Genomic DNA, 27,414 nt, shown 5'->3' with positions numbered 1-27,414 from the left:
TAGATGCTGACATCACCTAATTGGGTATGTAACTCTATTTCCAATGTGTTGGAAATATATCTAAGTCCAGTGTGTACTGAGGGAGGGTTAGATTCAGAGAGCCTCTCTCAGATGTCCCTCAGAGAAGCAGCTGCTGTGGCTACAACTGCCCCTACCCCCACATTGCCAAGGAGAGCCACTTTTTCAGACCATCCTCACCAAGGGGAGAATGGAAAACCGCTGGTTGATTTGAAAGATGTTTCTCTGATTTGTTTTACAGGAAGTGCATTCTGTACACATGAGAGGCTCCGGGGTGAGAGGCATGTGGCAGTTGAAATGCACCTGGAAGCTTCTAACTGCTCCTGCCTCTACCACAGTGCACACCCCTGCAGAGCAGGCCGGAGCAGGCAGCCAGTCAACGGCTGTGCCTAGAACCACGTCTTCCCTGGCCACGGGGGTTCTTCCTCCCCAGGTTGTCTGGGCTCTGGATAACCTCTGCCCTTTCACTGTAGGTCTGGGCTAGGTGTTCCTTCCTGGTGCTTTCTGAATAGTCAACCTCCAGATACGCGGTAGGGCCCACCCCAGCCAGACTGAGTTTTCCTTGTGGGTAGAAAGGACAGCATCTCAATCAGTACTGACCTCTGTTTTATCTTCCTGGAAATCCAGACCTTGAGGCAGTTAGTGGAGTATGGAGTTAGGCCAACCATACTATGTTAAGAGTTTTGGCCTGCAGACACAGCTCAGCTGCTAGAATACTTGCCTAGCATGCACAAAACCCTGAGTTTAATCCCCAGCACAAATAAACTAGGCATGGAGGTATGTACGTACCTGTAATTCCAGCACCTAGGAAGTGGAGGCAGAAGAATCAGAAGTTCAAGGTCACCTGTGGCTACATATTGAGTTGGAGGCCTGCCTGGGCTACGTGAGACCTTTTCTCAAAAACAGTGAAAAGGGAGTTTTTTAAAATCTTAGATGAATGAACAGTGCGTCTTGCAGCCTCTCTGCCACTATCCACTCCAGCTGCTCACCCTAGACCCTCCGAGCCACATTCTCCTTCTACCTGCCCACCCCAGCATGGCTGGGCTCTCTTCAGAACTGAGCATTTCAGGTGAACTGGTGGTAACCACATGTATGCAGGTGCCCACAGAAGCCAGCGATCATTGGATCCCCTGGGCCTGGAGTTACCGGTGGCTGTGAACTGCCCAGTGTGGGTGCTGGGAATTAACCCGGGTACTTTGCAAGAACATCTGGAGTTCTTAACTGATGAGCCATCTCACAAGCTACCGAACCATGCCTTTGAGGCTCATCCATGTTTGGATCCACTGCTTTTTTTCTCCATTATTTTATTGTGTGTACATGGTTTGTTATCATTTATTTGCTACTGTAAGTGATGTTAATGCAATTATCCATGCACACTTCCTGTCAGGACATAGACTTTCGGCTCGGTGTGTAGGAGTAGTAGAATTAAGGTCATATATAACTCTATCTTTAACATTTTCAAGAAGTTTCGAGCTAACCTGAGTGTCCCCAGTGCTTCATAATGCCACAGCCACCATGAGGTTTCTAGCTGCCCTCTGTCTTTGTTATCCTGTGGTGGCATCTCATGGTGAATTTGCTTTGCTCTGTGGCTGGCCATGCTGAACACGCTTCCATGTACTTATTGCCCTTTGTTTATCTTCTTTGGAAAGTATGTACTCAAGTCTTTTGCCCGCTTTGAAATGGGTTGCTTTTATTAGTTTGGTTTTTGTTTGTCTTGTTTTTGACTCTTGTCTTTTGATACAGCATCTCATGTAGCTCATGCTGGCCTCCATGAAGCAAAGGGTGACCTTGAGTTCCTGATTCATCCCTGCTTCCACCTCCCAAGTGCCGGGATTACATATGTGTGCCACTTTGCCTGGCTTGGTTGTCCCTTACTGAATTGTAAAAATAATTTATATATTCTGTATATGGATTTCTTTTTTGTTTTGTTTTTTTTTTTGTTGTTTTTTTTTCAAGACAGGGTTTCTCTGTTTAGCTTTGTGCCTTTCCTGGAACTCACTTGGTAGCCCAGGCTGGCCTTGAACTCACAGAGATCCGCCTGGCTCTGCCTCCCGAGTGCTGGGATTAAAGGCGTGCGCCACCACCGCTGCCCCACATGGATTTCTTTGTCAGATCAGTGCCATTCAAATTTAGCAAATATTCTTCCTGTTCTAATTAGTAGTTTTCCCACTTTCTTAATTTGTTCTTTGAGCTACAAAGTTTCATTCTGATGAAATTCATGCTGGTCCATTTGTTTTGTTTTTAATTAATATTTTTAAGTGTATGTGGAGAACAGAGGAGGACCCCTTTCCGGCGTTGGTTCCCTTTCTACTCTGTGGTCCTGGGGATCAGCCTTCGGCCATCAGGCTTGCTGGCACGCACCTTACCCACTGAGCTATCTTTATGCTGGAATCGTTTCAGATTGGCAGGGATTTGCAGCCACGGTGCTGAGTACCTTGTCCTTCACCAGCCCCTTGTCTCACATGCACAGTCTGTCAGTTATGTGTGCCAGCATTAACAGGGCTTTATTCAGGCTTACACTTTCCCACTAATGTCCTTTTTAAATTTATTTTTTTCTGTCCCAGGCTCTAATATAGAATAATGCATTGTATTTAGATAGGTGCTATCCTCCAACTTGAACCTTCCCACCTGCCTCCAAGTGCTGTAGGTGTGTGCTATCATCCCACGTTTTGAATATGTTGAATCATTCAATCCTCACGTGTAGCATGAATCTTAACAAGTCTTATTAATAAAAACAAAGCCAGCTGGGCGGTGGTGGCGCACGCCTTTAATCCCAGCACCCGGGAGGCAGAGGCAGGCGGATCTCTGTGAGTTCGAGGCCAGCCTGGGCTACCAAGTGAGCTCCAGGAAAGGTGCAAAGCTACGCAGAGAAACCCTGTCTCGAAAAAAAAACAAAAAAAAACAAAAAAAAAAACAAAAAAAACAAAAAAAAAAAAAAAAAACCAAAGCCAGGGCCAGGTATTGGGGTGAATACTGGAAGATCAGAGAGACAGAACAGGCCACAGCCACTTCACCTTGCCAGTTCCTCGGCTGATCTTGTTTCCTCAGACTGGAAGCCTCTCAGTCCTCACCTGAATGGATCTCAGCTGAACTGCTGCTAAAAGCCTAAAAGCTTAACCAGGCTCTAGTTCCTGGTTTTCACATCTTATATACCTTTCTGCTTCCTGCCATCACTTCCTGGGATTAAAGGCATGAGTCACCTTGCCTGGCTGTTTCCAGTGTGACATTGAACTCACAGAGATCTGGATCTCTGCCTTCGGAATGTTAGGATTAAAGGTGTGTGCCAACATTTTCTGGCCTCTATGTCTGTCTAGTGGCTGTTCTGTTTTCTGACCCCAGATAAGTTTATTAGGGTGCACGATATATTGCCGAACACAATATCACCACACTCATGACAGTATCATTATCTTAACTTTATAGTTGAGGAAATTAAAGAACAGGGTTTAAAAAGCTTGCCCAAAGTTTAGAGCTAATAATTGGTGACTTTTTTTCTCATTTTATAATAAATTCCAAATTCTGTGTCCTATATGTTCAATAATTCCTTTTCTGAAAGATGGCCAGGGTGTAGTTGGATGCTTTCGGGCATAAGTAACTGGAAACCCAACCCAAAAGTTAACAAGAAGTGGAAATCCGATGCACTCTCGGGATTTTGACAAACATCAGCAAATCTCTTTTGCCTGCTCCACTTGTTACAAAATCCTCTTGGTGTCATCAACCATGTTGGCGGCTTTTCTTCTTGGTGAAACATCTGACAAAAGCAACTGAAGAGGAAGAGTTCATCTGGGGTCACGGTGTGAGGGGTCAGTCCGTGGCAGGAACACTGAGCTGGGGTCGGTCCACAGCAGGAACACGGAGCTGGGGTCGGTCGGCTGCAGGAACACGGCTGGGGTCGGTCCGTGGCAGGAACACGGCTGGGGTCGGTCCGTGGCAGGAACACGGCTGGGGTCGGTCCGTGGCAGGAACACGGCTGGGGTCGGTCCGCGGCAGGAACACGGCTGGGGTCGGTCCGTGGCAGGAACACGGAGCTGGGGTCGGTCCGTGGCAGGAACACGGCTGGGGTCGGTCCGCGGCAGGAACACGGAGCTGGGGTCGGTCCGTGGCAGGAACACGGCTGGGGTCGGTCCGCGGCAGGAACACGGCTGGGGTCGGTCGGCTGCAGGAACACGGAGCTGGGGTCGGTCCGTGGCAGGAACATGGTGCTGGCTTGGGAGTCGTGTTTCGTCCCCCGCAGGAAGGAATGGGGGGGGGTTACTGCTTTCTATTTAACCCACGACACCAGCCCATGGATGCTGCTGCCCACATTTGGGGGTCTTCTGTCCTCAGCTAACTCTCTCCGGAACACCTTCACAGACGCTCTGCAGTCTAGCCAAGTGGGCAAGGCTAACCATCCTTTGCATTCCTCCGTGGTGTGGTTCTCTTGTTGTGCTCTCTCTTCTGCATTTGGGTTGTAGCTGTAGCTCAACTGGTAGAGTAATTGCCTAGCACGCAAGTCCTGGGTCCAGTCCCCAGCACTGCACCTACTGAGGATGATGGCAAGCGCTTTTAATCCCAACACTGGAGGGCAAGTTCGAAGCCAGCCTGGGATACAAAAGAAGACGCGGCTTTCTCTAAATGTGCTCTAATAGATAAAACTGCAGAGGAAGGTGCCTGGTTGTCATGGGCTATATGCTGTTTCCTGTCTGGAAAGAGTTTTATTTTACTTGATTGATGGTTTGGAAGTGTAGACAAGACTTCCTGCTCCTTAGGAGCTCTACATTCTGAAATTCAGTGCTGTTCCTACATAGAGGATTTCCCCCCACCAGAGCCTTTCAGTCAGGACTGTGTTAGCTCTAGAGACATTCCCTTAGTTAGGGTTTCTGTTGCTGTGATGAAACACCATGACCAAAGCAACTTGGGAGGAAAGGGTTTATTCAGCTTACACCTCCACATCACTGTTCATCATTAAAAGAAGTCAGGACAGGAACTCAAACAGGGCAGGAACCTGGAGTCAGGAGCAGATGCAGAGGCCAGGGAGGGGTGCTGCTTACTGGCTTGCTCCCTATGGCTTGCTCAGCCTGCTTTCTTATAGAACCCAGAACCACCAGCCCAGGGGTGGCACCACCCACCATGGGCTGGGTCCTCCCCCATCAATCACTAATTAATGATTTACATTACAGGCCTGTCTACAGCCCAATCCTATGGAGACATTTTTCTCAATTGAGGTTCCCTCCTCTAGGATGACTTTAGCTGGTGTCAAGCTGACTTTAAACAGCCAGGACAGACACCTAGCCAGGACAGACACCTTCTTCTTTCCTCTCCTTCTCCCATCTCTCCCCATAATTTTCTTAATGGGATTTCAAGACTTCTGAATTACAGTGCTAATTTTCCCAGGATATTTTATCACAGCAACAGAAAAGTAACTAATACAAAACCAAAATATAGCCTTTCTTAGTCCAGGCATGGGGGTGCACTCCCAGCATTTGGGAGGCAAAGGCAAGTAGATCTCTGTGAGTTCAAGGCCAGCCTGCTCTACAGAGCGAGATCCAGGACAGCCAGGGCTACAAAGTGAGACCCTGTGTAGAAAAAAAAAAATATCCTTTCCTTCCTCTCGGATGTTTTGGCCTAAGCAATGGATGAGTTATGTCATGAATTATTTGTTCCTCTGTTAACTAATACAGAAAACTGGTCATCAGAACTGCTGTGAATTTGTAGGACTTGAGAATGGTTTTATGAGGCAAGCATGTAAGAGTTTGGATAAGGGGGACCTAAATCCCAGGAAACAGAGATTAATGCAGGAGACTGGTGGGAGTTCAGAAGACCAGATGCTGACGGAGAACTGGCCTTCAAGCTGTTTACTCTGGTTACACTCTGGAGAATCCAGCTGTGTTCTGCCTGTGTCCTTAAATTTTAAGTAAAGTTCAAGATGCTGAATTCAACTTACTTTTTGGCAAAAGAGATTTCATGATAACAATATGGCATTGGGAATGTGCCATGGCTATTACTCACCACCTTTAGCCAGATTTATGGTGAAATTTGAGAACAATAAACAGAAAGATGTAAAAAAATGTACTGTTTAATAAGGAAAACTTCCATGGGCAGACTTTTATTAACAAAAGGAGCATCCTGGACAAAGAGGGATACATGGGGAAGTGTCTTGCCTGGTTTAGCCACACAGAGGCTGCTGGAGCCATGGTTCTCTGTTGCCTGAGTATATCTCAAGCTGGCAGCAAAAGCTGGCATCGTCCAAGTGGTGCTGACTTTGTAGGCTTGCCAAATGCATGAGTTCTAGGGTCAGGGAGGCTTGTGCCAGGACACCAGGATGAAAACCAAGAAGGCCCCTCAGAATGGGCAGCAGAGCTGCTAGCTTGGTTTGATATCTGTTGCTGTGATAAGACATCATAACCAAAAGCATGCCTTCTCCACCATGACAGGCTGTACTCTCTAAAACAGTGAGCCCAGTAAACCTTCCTCCCCAACCCCCTGGGAAAAGGGAGATTTTCATAGAGATCTAACTGTGCAGTCTAACATATACTTGGGAGTTTTGTTTAGTAGCCACACAAAAATGCTAGGTTACACACAAAGACCAGTATTAATGGCTGTCAAAGGTCCTCCTAAAGTCCCATACACTAATGTTCTAATTCATGATACTCCATCTCCCCATGGTATCACAGAGCCCCTCCCAGTCAGTGAGACAGAAATGATCTGGAAGCTTGAATGTGGCCTTCATGAAGAAGCCAATTTGTACCTGGGAGAGGTGCTACCTGTTGCCATGCTTATCGAGGAGGAAACCAAGCCACATAGAAGTAAAGCCATGGTCCCCAGCACCTGCCAGCCGGGCTCAGTGCCTGCACCGTTACCATCCTCTGCTGCCTCTCAGTCACCCTGAGATTAATCATCTTTCCTGGAAGAGGCACAACAAGTACGTGCCTTCGGGAAGATGACTCAGCGGTCTGTGTTCACAGACCCGAGGGGGTCTCAGCCCTGATGCCACAGTGCACTCACCTCCGGTGAGCAACCTTTTAAAATACCTTTAAATTTATTCTTTGAGAATATATGTATAGGTGTATATATATTGAGATAAAGTTTCTTTGTGTTGCCTGGCTGTCCTGGAACTTGCTCTGTACACCAGGCTGGCCTCGAATCACAAAAATCCACCTCTGCCTCCTGAGTTCTGGGATCAAAGGCATTTGCCACCACTGCCCGGTGGATACATGTATATTTTGGTCCACTCCTTATTCTTCCCTCCCCAGCCAACTCTGTGGTGGTATTGTGTTCCCCAAAAATATTGTGCACCCTAATAAACTTATCTGGGGTCAAAGAACAGAAAAGCCACTAGATACAGAGGCTAGAAAATGGCAGTACTCACACCTTTAATCCTAGCATTCCAGAGGCAGAAATCCCTCTGGATCTCTGTGAGTTCAAGGCCACATTGGAAACAGCCAGGCTTGGTGACACATGCCTTTAATCCCAGGAAGTGATGGCAGAAACAGAAAGTTATGTAAGGCGTGAAAACCAGGAACCAAAGCTAGTTAAGCATTTGGCTGGTTAAGCTTTTAGGCTTCTAACACAGTTCAGCTGAGATTCATTCTGGATGAAGACTGAGAGGCTTCCAGTCTGAGGAAACAGAATCAGCTGAGGAACTGGCGAGGTGAGGTGGCTGTGGCTTGTTCTGCTTCTCTGATCTTCCAGCATTCACCCCAATACCTGGCTTCAGGTTTGGTTTCTATTATTAAGACTGTCTAAGTTTCATGCTACATAACTCCTTCCAGATCCCTGCCTTACTGAATCCCCCTCCTAACTTCCTCTCTCTCTCTCTCTCTCTCTCTCTCTCTCTCTCTCTCTCTCTCTCTCTCTCTCTCTCTCTCTCACACACACACACACACACACACACACACACACACACACACACACACGTGTTAGTGCTGCCCATAAACATGTGGGTATAAGGTCATTCACCAGAGCATGGGAAGCCTGGCAGGGGGCCAGAGGCCCTCCTCCAGCCGCCATCATTGCCAACAGGTCCTCAGCTAGAGGTAGAGCCTTGTGAGCCCCTCTCCCGGCCAGTCTGGAATTATTGGCTTGATGCCAGCAGGTAGCCACAGCTGCTGTGAACATGTAAGCACAAGGCTAGTCATACATAGAAGACACTGTTTCCTGGTGATCAGTCTTAAACTTTTACAAAATCCACTAGGAACGAAAGAAGTAATGCTGGAGGTATCACAGGACTTAATTTTGGATAATGCGGCTGAGTTCATAATGACAGAAACCAGCATGGTACTGCCATAGGCAGACATGAAGGTAGGTCACAACCTTATGTAGGCATGTATGTGGTGCATACACATACATGCAGGCAAAACACTGTGTGCATAAAATAAGTCTACAAAAAAGGAAGGCGGGGGATGGCGGGGATGGGGGAGAAAGATGGCCTCTTTCACACATGGTGCTGGGAATTCTTTACGCAAACATGTAAATGACTGGCATTAGATCCCTATTCTTCACTATGGACAAAGGTCATTTTTGAATGGGCTAAAGACGGTAACAAACTTGGAAACACAAAAATATGGGGGAAGGATTTTGGATGCAGGTATTGGCAACAACTTGCTGAATAAGACTCCAGTATCTCGGGAAGTAATTAGAAGAACTGACAGGTGGGGTCGTACCAAATTAAAAGCCTCTGCACAGAAAGGAAATGCCCGAGTGAGGAGACTGCCGATATAATTTCTCAGAGTGAGAAATCCTCCCAGCCTTTTATCTGACTGGGATTAATATCCAGAATCTGTAAAGGACTAACCAATTAAACAGCAAAAGAACAAATAATCAAATCAATAAATGACAAATGAATAGACAGCTCACAAAAAGTAATTACATGGGAAAATGTTCAACCTCTGTAATAACAAGAGGAACGCAGACCAGAGCTACATTGAAATTCTTTCACTCTAGTCACAGTGGCTGTCACCAAGAAAGACAAGACAAGAACGCTGGCGAAAACACACGGGGTTGGGACACTTGCAGACCACTGGTCAGAATAGGAACTGGTTTTGCCATTATGGAACTCAGTATGGAGGTGCCTAAAAAAAAAAAAAGCTGAAAATAGAACTACCAGCAATGCCATTCCTGCATATATGTCAGAAGTAATAAAAGCATCACACAACAGAGACACCTGCACATGCATGTTTATTGATCCAACGCCCACAGTAGCCAAAGTTATGCAATCAGCCTGGGTTTCCATCAATTAGTTTAAGAAATGTGTTGCAATTTTACCATGGACTATTACTCAGTCATAAAGAAGAATAAAACTATGTCACGTGCAGAAAGATGGAGTGGGAGGTAGTTACACTAAGCAAAGGAAGCTAGACTCAGAAGACGAACATCAAGTGGTTTCTCTGGTATGCAGAATTAGGACATGAGAATAGAGTAGGGAGAGGAGAGGGAAGAGGAAGGGGACCAATGGGGGGGGGGGGCTAAGAGAGAACCCCAGGTGCAGGAAAATGATCTAAGCAGATTACATACAAGCACGAAAACGCCACAATGAGACCCATTAAAATGAAAACATTTAACATTTTAAAGTTCTACTTTCAGAAAAACGCAAGCACACTTTTTTAAAGTCACAGTATAATTTATAGTGGAAAAAGAGAGAGAGAGAGAGACTATAACGCCCCAGTAATAATAAAATCCCAGCACATCATCTAGATGGACAAGTATATAATGTAGTCACAGTGTATGAGATATGTATCTAGATGTTTTTATAAAGACAACACTCAAAAATGTCCCAAGTGTTCGAACTAAGATAGTGAAAAATGGGTGTATGTTTTACATTTTCTCTTTTCTCTGCTTTGAAAACAAATGTTTTCCTGGTGTTCAGGATTAGATCAGTTGGTAGCATTCTTTCTTAGCACTCATGAAGCCCTAGGTTTAGTCTCCAATACCGAATAAAATCAAGCATAGTGGCACACAGCTTCAATCCGCGCACTTGGGAGGTGGAGGCAGCAGTATCAGAAGTTCATGGTCATCCCCAGGTACACAGCTCATCTGAGGCCAGCCTGGGCTTCATAAGACACTTTTTTCAAAGAAAGTAACAAAGAGAACGTTTTATCATATAGCTATGCTGTTTTGGGAAGTTTAATGCTATTATTTTCTGACCTGTTGAGAGTACACAGAATAAGCCTGTGTGGCTGGGGTCTTTGTGGGAGCAGAGAAAAGAATTTCCTCTGCATATCCTCCTCATCCCCTCTCAAGCTCATGATGGCCACATGACTTTGAGTGTAAACCTTTTCCACTGTGGTGCAAAGAAATGAGATTTTGAATTAGCAGAATCTGTTGGACTTTAAAAAGTCATTTTATTATTTTTTTAATTTTAATTTTTTGTTTTTTTGAGACAGGGATTCACTGTGTAGTTTGGTGCCTGTCCTGGATCTTGTCCTGTAGGCCAGGCTGGCCTCAAACTTACAGAGATCTGCCTGACTCTGCCCTTCAAGTGCTGGGATTAAAGGCATCATTTTAATTTTTTAACTGAACTAGAAAAGTATAAAGATGCACATGTTTACAGGGCTGTGTGTGTGTGTGTGTGTGTGTGTGTGTGTGTGTGTGTGTGTGTGTGAATACACAAACCAGGACTTTTAGACCACTTCTTGGTTAGGGATCCATGAAACAGAACTGCTAGATCCCTTGCTTGGGGAGCAGCCAGGCATCCTCTTCATGAGGCAAAGGGCAGTTGGAGCGGGAGGGGCTGCATCTGTGGCCACTGGGCCCCAACGTCCTTCTGCTCCAGTCCTCCTTTCCGAAGGTAAACCTGGTGTAAGGGAAGTTCAACAGGGCTGATCCCCAGCTTTGGGCAGTGCCTGGAAGTTCTCAGAACCCTGGCTTCTAAGTCATCGCTAGATACTGGGTCAGACATTCCTTCCAGAGGAACTAGGCTTTGTGAGTAATTTTTTTAAAAGTTAAGATACCATAGACTCTTTCATTTAGAATACAATGTTTCACCAAACATCCTTAGAGGAAGTGATGAAAACTAGAAAGGAAAACAAATCTCTCATTGCTTTTTCCATTCACTAAATAAACTTGACTTTTTTTCCGTGAGAGTTCACACTGGGTCTATCTCTATAAGAGTCACACTGTTCAGCCCACATGTACTGTCATATGTTATTTACTCAGTCTCTCCTCAGGAACCATGCTCACACGTGAATGCTGAACACCAAAGCTAACAGCACCCCCCTTCAGATGTGTGAGATCTGTGGTGTCAAAATGTACGTGATATCATATTTTATAAAGTAGTGAGATTTAAACATACCAGTCAGAAAATGTTTGTTAAGGGAAAATAACATTTTTTCTTCATGTTTCAAAGATTCATAGCATTGATACATGATGGGGTCTCGCCCAGCATGGTGGCTCATCCTGTAACACCCGCACTGGGACTGGGGCTGTCATTACAGTTTTGAAGACAGCCTGGTCTACAGAGTAAGTTCCAGCCCAACCAGGGCTACATAGCAAAAACTCATCTCAAAAAAGGGGGGTCATGGGGGGGTCTGTTAGACAAACTAATTGTAAGGTTTATAAATGGAAAAAAGCTAAGATTTGTCAGCAAATAAATAAAGTTGATTCTATGTTACAAAGGACAAAGGGGGCGGGGGAAGAAGTGTGTAGATATGGCTCAGGAGTAAAGGTGTGCCTCTCTCTCTCTCTCTCTCTCTCTCTCTCTCTCTCTCTCTCTCACACACACACACACACACACACACACACACACACACACACGTCGGGGATATACAGTAAAAACATTTAAGAGGGGCAGGTCTTACTAGTAGTGGACATGGTGTATTAATTTGTCTATTGCTGAATTTCTCCTTAACTTACTTTCTGGCTTCTCATTGCCTATGGACCATGAGTGATGACCATCAAGTCATACTCTGACTGATGTCATTATTTGAATATTACTTTGATATGTTGCTGCTCATAAAAGGAGGGTTTTTAATTATATATTTGTTTATTGTAGGGGCATGTGGAAGTCAGAGAACAATTTGTGTGATTCAGTTCTCTCCTTGCTCCATGTATGTTTCAGGGATTAGAGTCAGGTGTGGCCAGCACCCTTCTCCACTAGTCTATCTTGTTTGCTGTGGGTAATTATTTATCTGGTGTCTAAGTTCAGGCATCACACAATTATCACTTTATATTTAATTTCTTTGAATTTAAATGTTTTAGAAAAAAACATGCACTTTATATTCTTTCTGACTGCACTCACTAAGACTGTTTATTCAAAGACAAAAATCAAATAGGCTTCTTTTTTAATACCAGAGAACAGCTATGGCAACATGACAGGGCGTGGCCACTGTTATAACAAACACTTACACTAAAATAAGGACCAGTTCTGCAGTGGTTTCTACAGTGGGCTTTCACAGTCTTTTGGCTATTTATTGAATATGAATTCTTTAACTTATGTATCACCCAAGATTCTACCTAAAACACTCTTTGTATTTGTCAAAGGCCACTCAAATATTCACTGTTGGACTTAGAAACTCCACTCTTTAAAAATAGATCCTATAGAAAGACTTTGAAATGGGTTCATCCCCAGCACCATGCACAAAGAGAAGTGGGAAACAGTGTTAAGAAAACTTACATCATATTACTTAAAAATAAGGAGGGAGGGAGGGAGAGAGAGAGAGAGAAAGAGAGAGAGAGAGAGAGAGAGAGAGAGAGAGAGAGAGAGAGAGCCCTAAATGCTTAGGCAAGAGTGGTTAAGAAAATTACAATTAACAGGTCGTTTACAGCATTTAAAATGCTAGCAGATTATTATAGTCTAAAAATGTGTTTTTGCTGACACATAAAATATAACAATTATACATATCAATAATATACTATACAATGTTTCAATGTCGTAATTTTTTAACTTAAGTAAATTTAACTCTAAAAAGTTTGTGTTGTATAAAATAAATGTGCTAGGATAAACAACAAAAATGATAGCTATGACTTTTTGAAGTTATAACTATGAGATTGCTTTCTTTTTTCAAGAATGGAGAAAAACACCTGGAGAGTTCTTTGACTGGGTTTTGTTCTTTTCCTTATCAGATTGCACATAATACACTTTAAAATGCTTTTAAACATCTTCTTAAGCCTCAGGTGCTCTTACAGCAAGTAGTCTTCATTCTCACTCCCCACAGGCACCCGTGGAGACAGAACATTAAAGGACTTTCCCAACACCATTCTGCAGTGCAGGCTGATGGTCTGACTTCCTGGAGGGAAAAAGCTGACGGTCGTTTTGGGGAGAATAGAGACTGATAATCACATCTGCCTTCAAAAGGCATGAAGTCTTCCCCCCTTTCTTAATGTTTCTGAGCTACTCCAAAGAGGCAAACGGTACCAGAATGCATGCTGGGAGAGTGATCAGTGCCCTCTCTAGGGTTTCTCTATTCCCACTCTTCTCAAGCCCTCTAGCAGAGCATTATAGCAGTAAATCTTAGGGAAAAAAATAAGCAGCGACAATAATATCATCTCATTACTTTTCTTTATGTCTCAAATCTTTTGTTGTTTGAAACCAAGTCTAAATTTTTTGCTTGTGGCCCTCCTGCCTCAGCCTCCTGACCACCAAAATGATTTTGGGAGCCAGATCCTCACTGTCTTTATTACCAAATAGACATATGAGATGTTCCTTCAGACAAACAGTAGTCTGGCCAGACACCTGAAATGTTTGGAAGACGAAATCATTTGGCACTAGGCATCTACAGGTGCATTATTAATGTTACTTTGTAAAAAGTCAGTAAATTTGCTTGAAAAAATAGTAAATGTATTTTTTTTCAAGTATCTTTTGTCCTCCATAAGATCTCCGTTTCTGAAGGAAGATGAAGGGGAGGATTCCTTCTAGCTCTGTCTCTTTCTCTGTCTCTCTGTCTCTCTGTCTCTCTGTCTCTGTCTCTGTCTCTCTCTCTCTCTCTCTCTCTCTCTCGTGTGTGTGTGTGTGTGTGTGTGTGTGTGTGTGTGTGTGTGTGTGTGTGTGTGTGAAGCTCGTGGCAGGTTGATGCTTTCTTAACCTTCAGTTTAGTATAAAATAAACAAGAGGTGATTGTAACATTGTAACATCTCAGACAGGTCCAGCTCCCAGTAAACCCCTTCATCTCTCTGGGTCCCTTCTCCCTGCCTCCTCCTCTGCTCCCCAAATGTGGGTGTCATATCTCAACATACACACCTCAGAGGCATCCTTTCCTCACATGTTAGCTGATAATGTGTATATTTAGATTAATCATACAACTATGCAGGTGATTCAATGCCACTTGCCTCCTACCCGCTCCAGAGAACCCCTACCCCAGCTCCCAGTTTTATTTGCCAAGTCAGAAATCCCAAGAGGCGACTGATAGCAAATGGAAAGTAAGACCACCCAGGTTAGTCAAAGGAATGGCTTCAGTGTTGCTTGGGTGCTAGTGTGCCTTCCTGGATCCTCAGCAGTACTTAACTAAACTGCTGACTAGTCATAGAGCCTGAATGGGAAAATTTGACTTTGTGCTTGCTTCTATGAAAAAACAGTTTCACCTTTTTTTTTTTTTTTTGGTAATTTGGTTAATAACAAATACAATTTTGCCACATTTGTCATTTTCTTCTAAAATGTTGATTTTCCATTGTCAAAAATAATACAAGATAACAGGGAAAGATTTGTCTTCCAACTGCTCTGAGATTTTCACAACAGGATAGGACAAAGCATGCAATAAATAAATTATTAATAAAATATGCCTGATTTCCTTTTATCCAGTCCAGTATGTGTGGCCCTTCTAAGCTAGCATACCTCTGCATTCATCTATAAAGAAAGGGTGTGTTGAGCATCCTGTACCTGAGGGCAGCTTAGCAGACAGGATGTGTGTCCTAGTAGATAGCGACGGTACAGGCCCAGGAGGTAGATAAGATGCCCAGTTTGTTAAAACACGGGAAGTAATGCTACGCTAACCAAATGTTTTCCACATTTCACAGTGAAAAATATCACTTTTTTTTCCTATGAAAAGGGATTTTTTTCCTTATAACAATTTTGGATTAATCTAAAACATGATAGTTACAGAACAGGGTTAGTTCATGGTCACGTGCTTGGCAAGTGCAAATCCCAGGGCTTCATTCTCAAAGAACCAACAAGCCAAACGCGTGAACATATTTTGGTTGTTTTTTGCAAGGTCTGCGGGGCATCCGTGTTCCTCCAGTGTCTCACTGCAGAATTATAGTGCACGAAATAGCGCTCAGAACCCAGCCCAACTCACTTGGAAGAGTTTGGAGCACTCAGCGGCTTCACCTCTGCAAGTGTGCGCTGTGCACATCCACTACACAATTTAACGTACAGTCTCAAGTGGCTGTATTTTTTTTTTAACTTTCAGATGAGTGAAGTTCGAGCACCACCCCCCCCCCCCCCCCGCTATCAATCGTGTTAATTAATTCCACGCCTCCATTGACATTATTCTGAAGCCCTCACTTTGCAATCACCTTCGGGGCTGTCCTTTCAGGACAGTGTCCCCCAGGCTGCGGCCCCAGGAGCCAATCAAGTCCCCCCCTCCAGCCTGGGCCCCGCAGGGAGGGCTCAGGCGAGCCGCGGCCTCGCCGGCCCCCGCACCGCACCGCCTTTAATTTCGCAGCTCCGACCACCGGAAGCTAGCGCCAGGCGGGGGCCGGGGCAGGGAGGACGCGCCCACCGATGCCACCGGCGCCCGCGGGACGCGCCGCCAGCCCGGCCCTTCTTCGCCGGGCTCGGCGCTCGCCCACCTCTTCCAAATTTAACCGTTACCTAAATCCGAAGGGAAATGAGCAAACCTCTGGGATTGGGTGTCAAGGTATTTTCAGCTTCGTTGGGCGTATTTATCCTCAAGTGTTTCCATAACAAGCTATTTCGGGGCGCGGCGCAGGTTTCGCTCTGCGGACGCGGTGGCCACCAGCCGGGCTCCAGGCCGGCGGCACCGGGGTCCGGTGATTCACGGCCGCGATCCGGGGGCGACGCTGCCCAAGCAGGCGACAGGGTTGGGGTGCCCACAGCCAGAGGGCCAGGGAGGCCCAGTGCGCGCCCTCCGCTCCCGTCAATCTGTGTCCTGAATCTGTGACTTCTCGCTGCGGAAGTCTCCAGGAGCCAAGAATACTTCGATTTTCTTTCTAGTTATTTCTAGTGCTGGGTACTCAGACCTCTGGGGTCCTCCATAGATCACCCCTGGCCCCGCAGACAAGCAAACGGGGAGGGGTGCCCAGGGGTGCCCAGGAAGCTCGCTGCAAGAATACCCCCCCGCCCCGTCGCCTCCTGACCCCTTGCGCAAAGGAGGCTCGTGGCCCGCCGCCCCACTGGGGGATGGGGATTGGTCTGAGAGGGCTAGCGAGCGCCTCTAACGCTCAGGAAGTGAAGTTTGTGGTTTTGGGGGCTGAGCTCGGAAGGAGATTAAAAAAAAAAAAAAGTCAGAAAGACAGATCAGTCTCTCCCGAAAGCAAGATTCAGTTTGCACACTCTCGGAGCCCGGTGCCCGCGCCCTGACCCCGCAGGTAGGTGTGCTGAACTGCTGTGCCTCCCGCCCAGGCGGGGGTGGACTGGTACACTTCGGGGACGTCCCGAGGGCGCTGGCGGGTCCCCACCTGCTGCAGAGGTCCGGGGGCTGGGTTTTCTCTCCAAACTGGTGGAGAGAAAGATCCGGGAGAGGGGCACACGGTTTGGAGGCCACATCGGGGAGTAGGGTCCACGTGGGAAGGGACCATCTGGTGGGCATGTGGCGGCAGCTGGGCTCTGGATGCCGGTTCCTGAGCGCCTTGCCTTCAGGTCCCTAATTCCCGGCCTCAGGTGACCAGGGGAAGCCTGGCGGCCGCGGTGCCAGGACCGTGCCGCCCCGCCCCCTGGACGCCAGCTGCCGCACGAGGTTGCCTTCCCACGCGCTGGGCCTTGGGCCTCGCCATCCCCCTGCCCCTCCTACCCGGAACCAGCAAAGCCCTCCAGGGTGCTAGAGGGGCGTAGGTTTGTGGCTGGAGCGGGGACGTGTCTGCCGTGTCCTGCGTGGTTGCTGACGCGCAGACCCAGCGCGGGATCACACAGCCCTTCTGCTTCCCACGGGTCTTGTTCCTGGCCAGCGCGGGCCTGAGCGTCACCGAGGCCCCCAGGACCCCTGCTCTGTTTCCCTTCTCTTCATGCTTTGCTCTGAGAATGGCCCTTTGGTTGGAGCGTCTGGCTGTACAGTCAGTCAAGGGGGTGCAGGAGAATTTGAAGCGGCAGAGCCCGGGTCCTGGGTGTGGAACCTGACCGAGGAGTGTGACAGGCTGGCCCCGAGGTCCTCTGGAGTCTAGGTCTCTAGCAGCAATTCCCCGCATACTTTTCTCCCCATTCCTCGGGGAAGGCCACACACTAGGGTTGGGGGTCTGGAACGAGGATCCCTAGGCCCCTTTTGAGTGGGGGTGTCAGGAGTGTTCTGTACCATGCCGTGGGAGCGGAGCGGCTCCGGTTCCGCCGTCTAAACCGCACGGAGCCCAAGGACCAGAGGGTACATCAGCCTGGACTTCCCCGTGCCCTGGTCTCTCGGCCCGCCGCAGCCGTCCAGGCGGGCTTGGGAATCGACCCCCCATCGCCTTGGACCTTGGAGGCAAGCAGATTTGTTTAACTGAGGCCTCCTGGGGTCGGGCCCCCGGAGCGGACCTGGAGCTGGGGCGCAGTGGCAGCCCCGCCTCCCGCCCGGGCTCAGGTTTCGACCCGAGATTAGGTGAACTGATTGGGGGTTAATGAGAGCGACGCCGGGGCTCGGTCGTGCTGGCTCGAGGACCCCGGCCTCCTGGCCACGGCTCGCTCGTGCGCGCTCCGGTTTCATCTTGCTGGCTCCCTAAACCGTTGATCGCTCTACGGATTTGGGGCGCCGCAAGATTGGCAGTCTGTGCACACGCAGTTCAGACTCAACCTCCCTAGGACGAGATAACTGGTGAGCAGATCGAAAAATGCTTCTTCCCGGGACACAGTTGCCCTGGCGGGGCCTACGGGGTCTGGGAAGCTTCACAGCGGTCGCTCCCCTGGCCAGGGCCCGCACCACCGCTGGTTTTGAGGCTGACTTTTTCCAGTGGGCGTTTCTCCTGGGGCAAGTGTCGGTCCTTTGCCACCCCCCTCACTTTCCTGCCCCTCTGGCTTCCTGCCCCTCTGCTCCAGCCTCAGCTGCACGCAGTCCTTCGGTCCTGCCTAGTACGCCCCTCTTTCGCTTCTGTTTGTCCCGGGGCTCTTGGAGGTCTTGGCTCCACGCGGCTTCCGGGTGCCAACCACTGCAGCAACCTCACCGCCTAAACTAAGCTAATCCAACGAGTCCCAGTCGCTCTCCGCAGCCCCGAAGGGAGCTGGCGGGCATTGCAGGGTTGCGTTGGGATAACGGGCCAGTGGCGGACTACCGCTCTCTGGAGAGGGATGGGAGAGCTTTGCTAGGGAAGGGGAGGGGCTGGGGCGTGGGCAGGGCCGAGCCAAGGGACCCGAGCCAGAGCCCGGGGACAGGTTTTACCACTGAGCCGTGGCAGTGGCAGCGGAGGCCCGGACTCGCGCCACCTGTCCGAGTGCCACCTGGTGAGCGCGGCGCCTGGGGGCCAGGCCCCTCCTCCCGCGGGCCTCCCTCTCTTCTCCCTGGCCCGTGCTCTCCCTTGGCCTGGGTGCGGTCTACAGCCGCCCTCCTCGCCGACCCGCATCTCCACCGGTCCTCCCCTCCTCTCAGAACTTGGAGCAACCTCAGGCTGAGGACCGAGGGTCCAAACGTCCATCGAGCGGCCGGCCACCATGCCGCGCTCCTTCCTGGTCAAGAGCAAGAAGGCGCACAGCTACCACCAGCCGCGTTCCCCGGGGCCAGACTACTCCCTCCGCCTGGAGACCGTGCCCGCGCCGGGCAGAGCAGGTGCGAGGCGCGCAGGGCCGGGCCGGGCAGCTGCCGGGGACGCCGCCGCCGACTCTGCTCCAAGCCACCTCGCTTCCCAGAACCAGGGGAGGCTACCCCAACGCCCCTGGGGTGCTTGCTTGTTTGTTTGTGTCCCGGTGCTCGGGGGTTCTGCGGAGCCTGCCGGAGACGCCCCCGCCCCTCAGAGCCGGCCCTTGAACCCGGGAGGGCTCCCTGGGTCTGAGTGGACCGAGGAGGACGCGGCCCCCGCAGTGCAGCGCCTTCAGCTCGGCCAGGCTTAGGTTGACTCCTCTCCCGACTCCTCTCCGCAGACGACCCCGCGAACGCAGGCCAAGCGAAGGTGGAACCCCGAGACCGTTCGTCCCCCGACTCTCAGCTAACCGAAGCTGGCGACAAAGCCTCCGCGTCCCCCAACAGCTGCGAAGGCAGCGTGTGTGACCCGGGCTCCGAGTTCGAGGACTTCTGGAGGCCTCCCTCTCCCTCGGTGTCTCCGGGTAAGGACCCGTTTGTGGGGTCTTGTGGCAGAGATCGGGGACCCCGCCGTGCAGTGGGAAGCCCGCAAAAGAGAAGCCTGCTTAAGGGAGCCGGTTCCTAAGAGGACGGGGTCCGGGGGGCGGGGGTCCCAGCCCCTCTGTACTGGACACCTCGCCCCAAGTGTCCTCTGCTTCCTTCCAAGGCTGTTGGCTCCAGGCTGGCGCTTAATTCGTTTGCCTGGAACTGACAGGTGCGACAAATGAGCGGGTCCTCTCATCTGGCTGGCATTTCTTTTTCTGACCAGAATTCATTGTTTAGAAAGTGTCAGAGCCCAGAATCCAGGACGCAGACACGAATAACCTCAAACAGGACACCTGGGCAGTCTGAGCCGGACAGAGCTGGGTGCCACACTGGAGAGTGAGGTTGCTGAGGAAAATCTCAGCTCCTGGCTCTGTTTTGAACGTTTAACACCCCCCCCCCGCCCCCTGCCTTGCTAAAAAGTCCCAGAAGGAGCCAGCAAACACGGGTTCATTTCCAGGGAGCAACTGAGCTTCCTGCAAACCACGTGACTAGGGTTGAGTAGGAGTATCTGGGGTCCCGGTAAAAGTAAGAAAGGAGCAGATCAGTCCAAACCCTGCCAAGGGTTGGTTATTTTCGGGTCATGGTACTGGTTTTAAAAGATAGCTCATCCATCCCCGCAAGCAAAGGGTTCTTCCTGGCAGCGTGTGACCAGCGGTACCGCAACCCAGAATGGAGTGTGCGGGTGCATTTACTCATATCCATCCAGTATCCAGTTTCAGCAAGATTCACGTGTGTGGGGCGGGGGGAGGGGAGTTCTCCTGAAGGTGGTGGCTAACTCTTAACTGTAAAATACTTTTCTATCAGAAATTTATCAGGGACGGGCGGACTTGGAGCCTTGCTCGCTGCCCCTTCTAGCCACATTAAACAACTTCACGGCTTTGAGAGCTTAAGCCATTCTAGTTTGTTCGGTCTGATACTTCTAGACAGCCTCGGCCCCAAGTTTCCCCCCCCCCTTCTTCATAATTTATCGCAAAAAAAAAGATAAAAAGAAAAAGGGATTGAGTGGCGACTTGAAGGGATCTAGAAGCAGGACCCTAGGCCTACGTTCCAGGCATCTTTCCCAACAGGACTGGCAGGTGCTGGAGGGTGGGGGTCCAGCCAGAGAACCGTCATCACACCGAATTTACCCATCTTCTCACCCTATGTCATTTCAAGCATCACTCTGCTGTCCTGCCACTGGCCCGGGAAGCCCCGCGGGGCCTACCTGAGTTTTACCCAGGGTGTCCCGGGTACTTAGCGTTCTAACCATCTAGGGACCTGACGGTAGTGACCCCGCAGTGAGGGCTCCTCCGCCCAGCAGCCTGGAACCTGACCCCACGGCCTCCTGTGCCTCCGCAGCCTCCGAGAAGTCGCTGTGCCGGACCCTGGACGAAGCTCAGTCCTACACCCTGCCTTTCAAGCCCTACGCGTGGAGCGGCCTGGCGGGGTCCGACCTGCGGCACCTGGTGCAGAGCTATCGGCAGTGCCCCGGCCTGGAGCGCAGCGCCGGCCTGAGCCTCTTCTGCGAGCGCGGCGCCCCCGAGCCGGGACACCCGGCCCCGCGGTACGGCCCGGAGCCGGCCGCGGGCGGAGCCGGTGCGGGGCCACCCGGGAGCTGCGGCGGCGCCGCGGGAGGAGCCACCAGCGGCGCGGGCCTGGGGCTCTACGGAGACTTCGGGGCTGCGGCGGCGGCCGGGGTGTACGAACGGCCGAGCGCAGCAGCCGGCCGGCTGTACCACGATCGCGGCCACGAGATCCACGCGGACAAGAGCGTGGGCGTCAAGGTGGAGTCGGAGCTGCTGTGCACCCGCCTGCTGCTGGGCGGCGGCTCCTACAAATGCATCAAATGCAGCAAGGTGAGGCTCCCGCGCGCATGGCCTCGGCAGCCCTGCGCCCCCAGCCCGTGACCCTCCGGCGTCCACACCCCGAGACCCCCCCCCCCTCAGCGGCCTTCTCCCTGGCCCCACTCGCCCCCAGGTGTTCTCCACCCCGCACGGGCTGGAGGTGCACGTGCGCCGGTCCCACAGCGGCACGAGACCATTTGCGTGCGAGATGTGCGGCAAGACCTTCGGGCACGCGGTGAGCCTGGAGCAGCACAAGGCCGTGCACTCTCAGGTAAGCTGGGCCCCGGCGGCCTGAACGCTGAGGTGGGGACCTTTCGGCCACGTTCCCATTGCCTCCGGACCCCTCTGCTGCCCCTTCTGCTTGCCCTGATGTAGGTGCCCAGAGAAACTTGGGTGATACAGGGCCGGGGGGTGCAGCAATCTTAGACCGTGGTGTCCCACCGCTGTGAGCCTCCAGCGAGAGAGTTCTGTTGGGCATGAGGAAGGTTTGCTGGACCGCTGTTTGCTGCTCATGCATTGACTTTTACTGTTTATGTCCTCATCATCCTCCCTGACTGGCAAGGAAGGGTCTCAGCTCACATACAACATCCAGTGTACGTTATAGTCGTTCATTCGTTCGTTTATAAGTAACTGTTGCCCAAGTCCAAAGCTTCAGGCACCCAAGAATCATGTAGTGCGCGAGGTCCTTGACGGATGCGTGTATGGTGATTAAAGACAAGAAAAATACTGCCCAAGTGTCTGTGACAACAGGCCATCTCCTCCAAAACCCACAGTGACTAGGGGGGCATCTTCAGTGGCTTAAGGTCCTGCTGAGGAGGGTGCAGAAATCTGCCAATGGGTGTCAAAAATGCAGGGTGGAGCTATGCCTTTGCCCTGGGGTGTGGAGGGCTGTGGCTGAAAAGTGTTTTGGTAGAAAACATGTTAATAAGTAGGTGTTGAAGGATGGGTGGAGATTGAAACTAAATGGAGGGAGGGAGAATCAGAGGACTCCTGGCTTTGAAGGGTTTGTCCGTGGCATTGAGGGCAGCAACTGGAGAAAGGGCAATGCATTTCTCCTCTCCCTTCCTTCCCCTCTGCAGGAACGAAGCTTTGACTGTAAGATCTGCGGCAAGAGCTTCAAGAGGTCGTCCACGCTGTCCACACACCTGCTCATTCACTCGGACACGCGGCCCTACCCCTGTCAGTACTGTGGCAAGAGGTTCCACCAGAAGTCAGACATGAAGAAACACACCTTCATCCACACAGGTGACGTGAAGGGCCTGGGCTGGTAGGAGATGCCTGGAGGCCAACACGGCTCCCCTCTGATATTTTGGCTCCAGCGAGTGGTAGATGAGACCCACACACACCTTGCTTTGGCATTGGGTCTGAAGGAGTATCTTCCTCTGTGTTAATGTTAACAGCTTTGCTGCATCAAGCCCTCCCAGAAGGTCACTGTCAACGTTTACTAGAGCTATCGGGATTCATGTGCGGCATCTACACATCATTTTTATAAGAGCTTACTTTGGGTAGAAAAAGAAAGGCAAATGCTTTCAAACTTTCTGCTAAGTCTGTGTTGACAACTCCAAAAGACAGGAGCTATTCTTTAGCCCCATTTTAGAGATGAGGAAATCAAGGCACTGATTATCCAGGGTCACCTGAGGCTCAAGTCCAGGTCTGTTGGTCTGAGCTCTCAAATGTATATAGTCTTGACTTGTTATATTAGACTTTCAGTTGTGGGTGTTGGCTAATGTGGGAAGCGTCTGTTATTTGTTGTTCTTTTCAAAACATCAACAATTTTCTTCGCTAACAGTGACAATCCCTAAGCTATTATAATGCTTTAAAAAATACCTAAGTGTTTCAGATTGTCCATTCCCTTTGGCCGTTTCCTGCTGCTCCATACAGTAAAATGAGGTCCCTTTATTGTCCGGACATCCAGTGATCTTTCAAAGTCAGTTTGAGTAAATCTCAATGCTCTAGCTTTCCTCCTGGGCTCCTTCCTTAACACTTCAGGTGCAGATGGGCACCTTTAATGTGGGAGCTTGTGAACTAAAGAGATTCTCTTGCACTAAGAACGTTTCCTGTAGTAGTCAACATGACAGTTACATGAGACCATATCTCTGACTTTACTGAAGGACATGAACATTCCTTTAAATCAAATCACAGCTGGGCATGGTGGCACATGGGAGGTAGAGAGACAGGCAGATCCCTGGAGATGGAGATGAGCCCTGGCTTCATGATGAACTGTAGGCCAGCAAGGGCTTTATAGTAATATCCTGTATTTTATAAATATCAGTAAGCAGCTGGGCGGTGGTGGCACTCGCCTTTAATCCCAGCACTTGGGATGCAGAGGCAGGTGGATCTCTGTGAGTTCAAGGCCAGCCTGGTCTACAAAGCAAGTTCCAGAACAGCCAGGATTGTTACACAGAGAAACCCTGTCTCGAAAAACCTAAAACAAAAACAGTAAATAAATACATAAAAATACAAAAAATAAAATATCACAGTGCCTTCCAGGAACCCACAATCAATGTTTGTAAACATTCGTGAACAATGTAGACATTTATATCAGAAAACTCAGGGAAAATCCCCTTTGATCATGCCCCTTGCCCAAAACTTCCATTTATTAGTCAAAATGGGACTGGAATCTTGACTGAATGGCACATTTAAGCCTTTAATTAAACATTTGTATTATGGCTAGAATTCATCTCTCAAATATGTTTGACTCAAGAGGGACAGGGAAAGTTTTGTTGGGTGAGTCTTTATCAGGAAGTCTTAAGTATGAAGAGAGGGAAGAACACAGAGGAGTTCCTTAAAAACAGACAGACAGACACTTTTTGTTTGTTTGTTTGTTTGTTTTATCCCAAGGCCAACTCCCAACCATAGAGCCATGAGGGGACTATTTGGGAATGTGTTCATTTACCCCAATTTTAACCACTGCAGAAGCCAGGGAAAGACAAAAGCTGTTGCTTTTCTTCCTTTTACCTCTCTTTAAAATTTCCCCTCCTGTTATCTACTGATCTGTCGTGAAGAGTTGTTGGTATATGAGAATCCTGTGATTTAAAACCTTGAAAAAGGGAAGAAAGTAAAAGATAGAAAAGAATAGACAACCGTAAGAAATGATTTGTGGCTCTAATGTGGATTTTAGAAAATTAAGACATTGGACAAACCTGTGTTCTTCAAGAGCGAGAAAGAAGACAGCTTCATTGGCCACACAAAACAACACCCACTTGGAAACTAAGATTTGAAAGCTTCCTCTGACGAAAGCAGTCACAGGGTCTGTAGGGCAGCCCCCCCCCCTCCTGCTGAACATCTGCTGGGGGCCCTGTGCTTCTAAAAGTCTGGCGGGCATGTCCTCGGGGGCGGATTCAGCTGGGGAGGGCACGTGGCCTTTGCTCAGTTTCCATTTAGCAGGAAACCGTTTGCGAGCTTTGGCTGGGAGCCTCCACTCAAAAAGTCTCCCTTCCACCTGGTGTACCCGTGTTTTATGGGTACCAAGATGCAGCCCAGGAGTTGGTTCGTGTTGCAGCCCATCACCCTCCCAAGTCTTGAAGGTTTTTAGCCAGTAGCTAGCAAGAGCGTGTGGGTAGCAACGGGTCCTTCCCAGCTTTATCATCGGCTCTTACTTCCTGTCCTTGGTCCTTCCATCCCTGCAGGTGAGAAGCCCCACAAATGCCAGGTGTGTGGCAAAGCATTCAGTCAGAGCTCCAACCTCATCACTCACAGCAGGAAGCACACGGGGTTCAAGCCCTTTGGCTGTGACCTGTGTGGGAAGGGCTTCCAGAGGAAGGTGGACCTCAGGAGGCACCGGGAGACTCAGCATGGACTCAAATGAGCCCCTTGGCCGTCTGCGATGCCAGCTGTGAACACTACTGCGGAGGATGCCTTTCCTGCCTGCCTCCAGCCCATTCTGAGTCCAGTGTGCAAAGGCTATTCCCCTTCCCTTCTTTCCCAAAGCTGCTGGAGGAGATGAACTCCCTTTTCAAAGGTCAGCCCGGAGTGGGAACCACAGCAATTGTCTGGGCTCCAGCTGAAGATGGGGATCAGATGTAATCTGTACCTTCCAGTCCTTCCCCCTTCTGCCCTGTCTCACAGGCAGGAGAGACCTCTGGGCAGCTCCTAAAAGCAGGCATCACCTCTTAGACTTTGGACACTGGCTGATGCTTTTCTTAGAAAGAACGAGCATCATTCTTCTTCTGGGGAGCCTGCTGACCCCTTTCTTCGCTTCAGACACTGGTTTAGCAAAGGGGCTGCATTCCTTTGAGATCACCAGATGCACCATCAAGCTTGTCAGAAGGTGGACTTGGTGCGGTCCTCTGAGGTGCCATCAGAGGAGGCGGGACTGTGCGCCGCGCCGGCTCCTGGGGACAAGCTGCCCTTTGTTTACTCAGCAAGTGTTTATTGACCACAAGTTATCAGAGTAAGGAGCCATGCCAGGTACTGGGGAGCCAGAGATTAAAGTCACCGCCCCTGCCCCTCAAAATCTTTAAAGTCACCGCCCTTGACCCTCAAAATCTTTAAAGTCACTGCCCCTGCCCCTCAGTGGGACCTCAGAGAGCTAGAGCCTGTGTTCTCTGCCAAGGGAGTTCTGAAAAGGCCACACAAATATTCAGACTTCCTTTTTGACACGTTTGGAGCTTTTCAAGTGTAAAGAGCAACTGGAGGGCTATTTCAAAAATTCATGAGCAAATCCAGTTTTTATTAAGTGGATATTTTATAAGATGCCCAGGCTGGTAGATGTGGGGCAAAGGCTATGGCCTCAACTCCTGCTCCTGAGTACCATCTAGCAAAAAAGCATTTCTACCGAGAAAGTTGTAAATATTTCTAAATCTTCTTGAGTGCATTATGTATGTTAGATCATATTTATTAGAATGTTGTTTTAACTTAATAAAACATTAAGACTATTACAAATCACCTTTCTTTAGGCCAGGAATTCAGGGGACGGACACTGGTGTTTTTATTTTTCTCCTGTTGGGGAAGCTGGGACAGGAGGACTGCTGAGGCACAGGAAAGAGTCAATACCGTTTGCTCCAGCTGCCATGTTTCTCCCTTTTCTTTATGCCTCAGAGATACTTATTTCTTTTAAAAAGAAGATTTATTTTTATTATTTTAAGTTGTGTGTCATTGTTTGTGATGGATGCGTAGACGTGAGTGTACATGCCCACTGAGGCTAGAGAGGGCACTGAATCTCCTAGGACTGGAGTAGTTATGAGTGGTTGTAAGTTGCCAGACTTGTGTGCTAAGAGCCAAACTCAGGTCCTCTGGAAGGGCAGGAAGCATTCTAACCTGCTGAGCTAGCTCTCCAGCCCCCAATCAGTCGTCAGTCAGTCAATCAATAAATCAATCAACTTTTCTCTCTTTTTTTGAAACAAGGTCTCACTGTCTCTCTATAGTAAACTCATAGAGATCTGTCTGCCTCCCAAGTGCTGGGATTAAAGGTGTGTGCCACTACACTTGGCTACTTTGTTTTAAATTAAAACTTAGGAGGTGTGTAAAACTCAACTCCTAGCCATGTAGAGTACTGGATAGTCTCATAGGGACATCGGTTCTTCCCTCTGAGAATTTCACTTAAAAAAAAAAAATAGGACATAGGCTCCTAGATGAAAAATCATAGGCCTTTGATTTAGATATGAGTGTTTTAAAAATGTTTTTTTGTGTGTGTGTCTGTGTGTGTTATAAATGTACGTACATGAGTGTACAGGGCCTGAGGTGGCCAGGAAAGGATGCTGGAGCCCTTGAGGCTGGAGCTACAGGCGGTTGTGAACTGTCGGACATGGGTCCAACTCAGGTGCTCCGCAAGGGTAGCAAGCACTCTGAACTTCGGAGCCATCTTTTCAGCCCAGGTTTGAGTCTCGCTGCCAACTGATGCATCCTGTGACTTGGCAAATGTTTTCACTTCCTCGTTTCCTTGACCATAAAACATAGCTGTGGTCCTACCACACCAATCTAATTCTGACTACTCAGATTCCATGGAGACTGGAGAGGAGAGGGAGAGAGAGGGAGGCAGGGAGGGAGGAAGAGAGAGAGAAAGATTGATTGGCTGACTGCTGTGTCGGAAGCAAATTACAAACCTAAAATGTGTGAGGAAGAGTGAAATGGGTCTGAGTTTGTCTTAGGGTTACGATTGCTGTGTGAAACACCACGAATAAAAGCAACTTGAGGAGGGCAGGGCTTATTTGTTTATTTGGCTTACAAATCCCAAGCTGTATTCCATTGAGGAATGAGATGATGCA

General features: G+C 49.2%; 1 protein-coding gene across 2 annotated transcripts; it reads left to right on the top strand.

Moving 5' to 3' along the window:
• The first annotated feature begins 16,408 nt into the window (after positions 1–16,408).
• On the top strand, positions 16,409–26,085 carry Gfi1 (growth factor independent 1 transcriptional repressor). Of its 2 annotated transcripts, XM_037209280.1 has the most exons (7): positions 16,409–16,473; positions 18,654–18,830; positions 19,142–19,324; positions 20,724–21,220; positions 21,342–21,479; positions 22,288–22,453; positions 24,838–26,085. In XM_037209280.1, the coding sequence occupies exons 2-7, from the start codon at positions 18,716–18,718 to the stop codon at positions 25,014–25,016; spliced, it is 1,278 nt and encodes a 425-aa protein (XP_037065175.1). In that variant the 5' UTR covers positions 16,409–16,473; positions 18,654–18,715; the 3' UTR covers positions 25,017–26,085. The 2 variants fall into 2 exon arrangements, with proteins under 2 accessions (XP_037065175.1, XP_037065176.1); XM_037209281.1 differs by lacking the exon at positions 16,409–16,473 and having other exon boundaries at positions 16,957–18,830.
• Positions 26,086–27,414: the final 1,329 nt, after the last annotated feature.

Source organism: Peromyscus leucopus, chromosome 10, assembly GCF_004664715.2.
Source record: "Peromyscus leucopus breed LL Stock chromosome 10, UCI_PerLeu_2.1, whole genome shotgun sequence".
Taxonomy (NCBI): domain Eukaryota; kingdom Metazoa; phylum Chordata; class Mammalia; order Rodentia; family Cricetidae; genus Peromyscus; species Peromyscus leucopus.
Note: the sequence above shows the minus strand (reverse complement) of the source record. Positions and strands in the feature narration are given on the sequence as shown.

Bases quoted from the DNA above. Each gene is read 5' to 3' on its own strand.
- Gfi1 (XM_037209280.1), top strand. From the start codon at position 18,716: ATGCCGCGCTCCTTCCTGGTCAAGAGCAAGAAGGCGCACAGCTACCAC. The intron at 19,325-20,723 runs GTAAGGACCCGT...GTGCCTCCGCAG, and splicing joins CTCTCCCTCGGTGTCTCCGG to CCTCCGAGAAGTCGCTGTGC. The intron at 22,454-24,837 runs GTGACGTGAAGG...CCATCCCTGCAG, and splicing joins ACACACCTTCATCCACACAG to GTGAGAAGCCCCACAAATGC.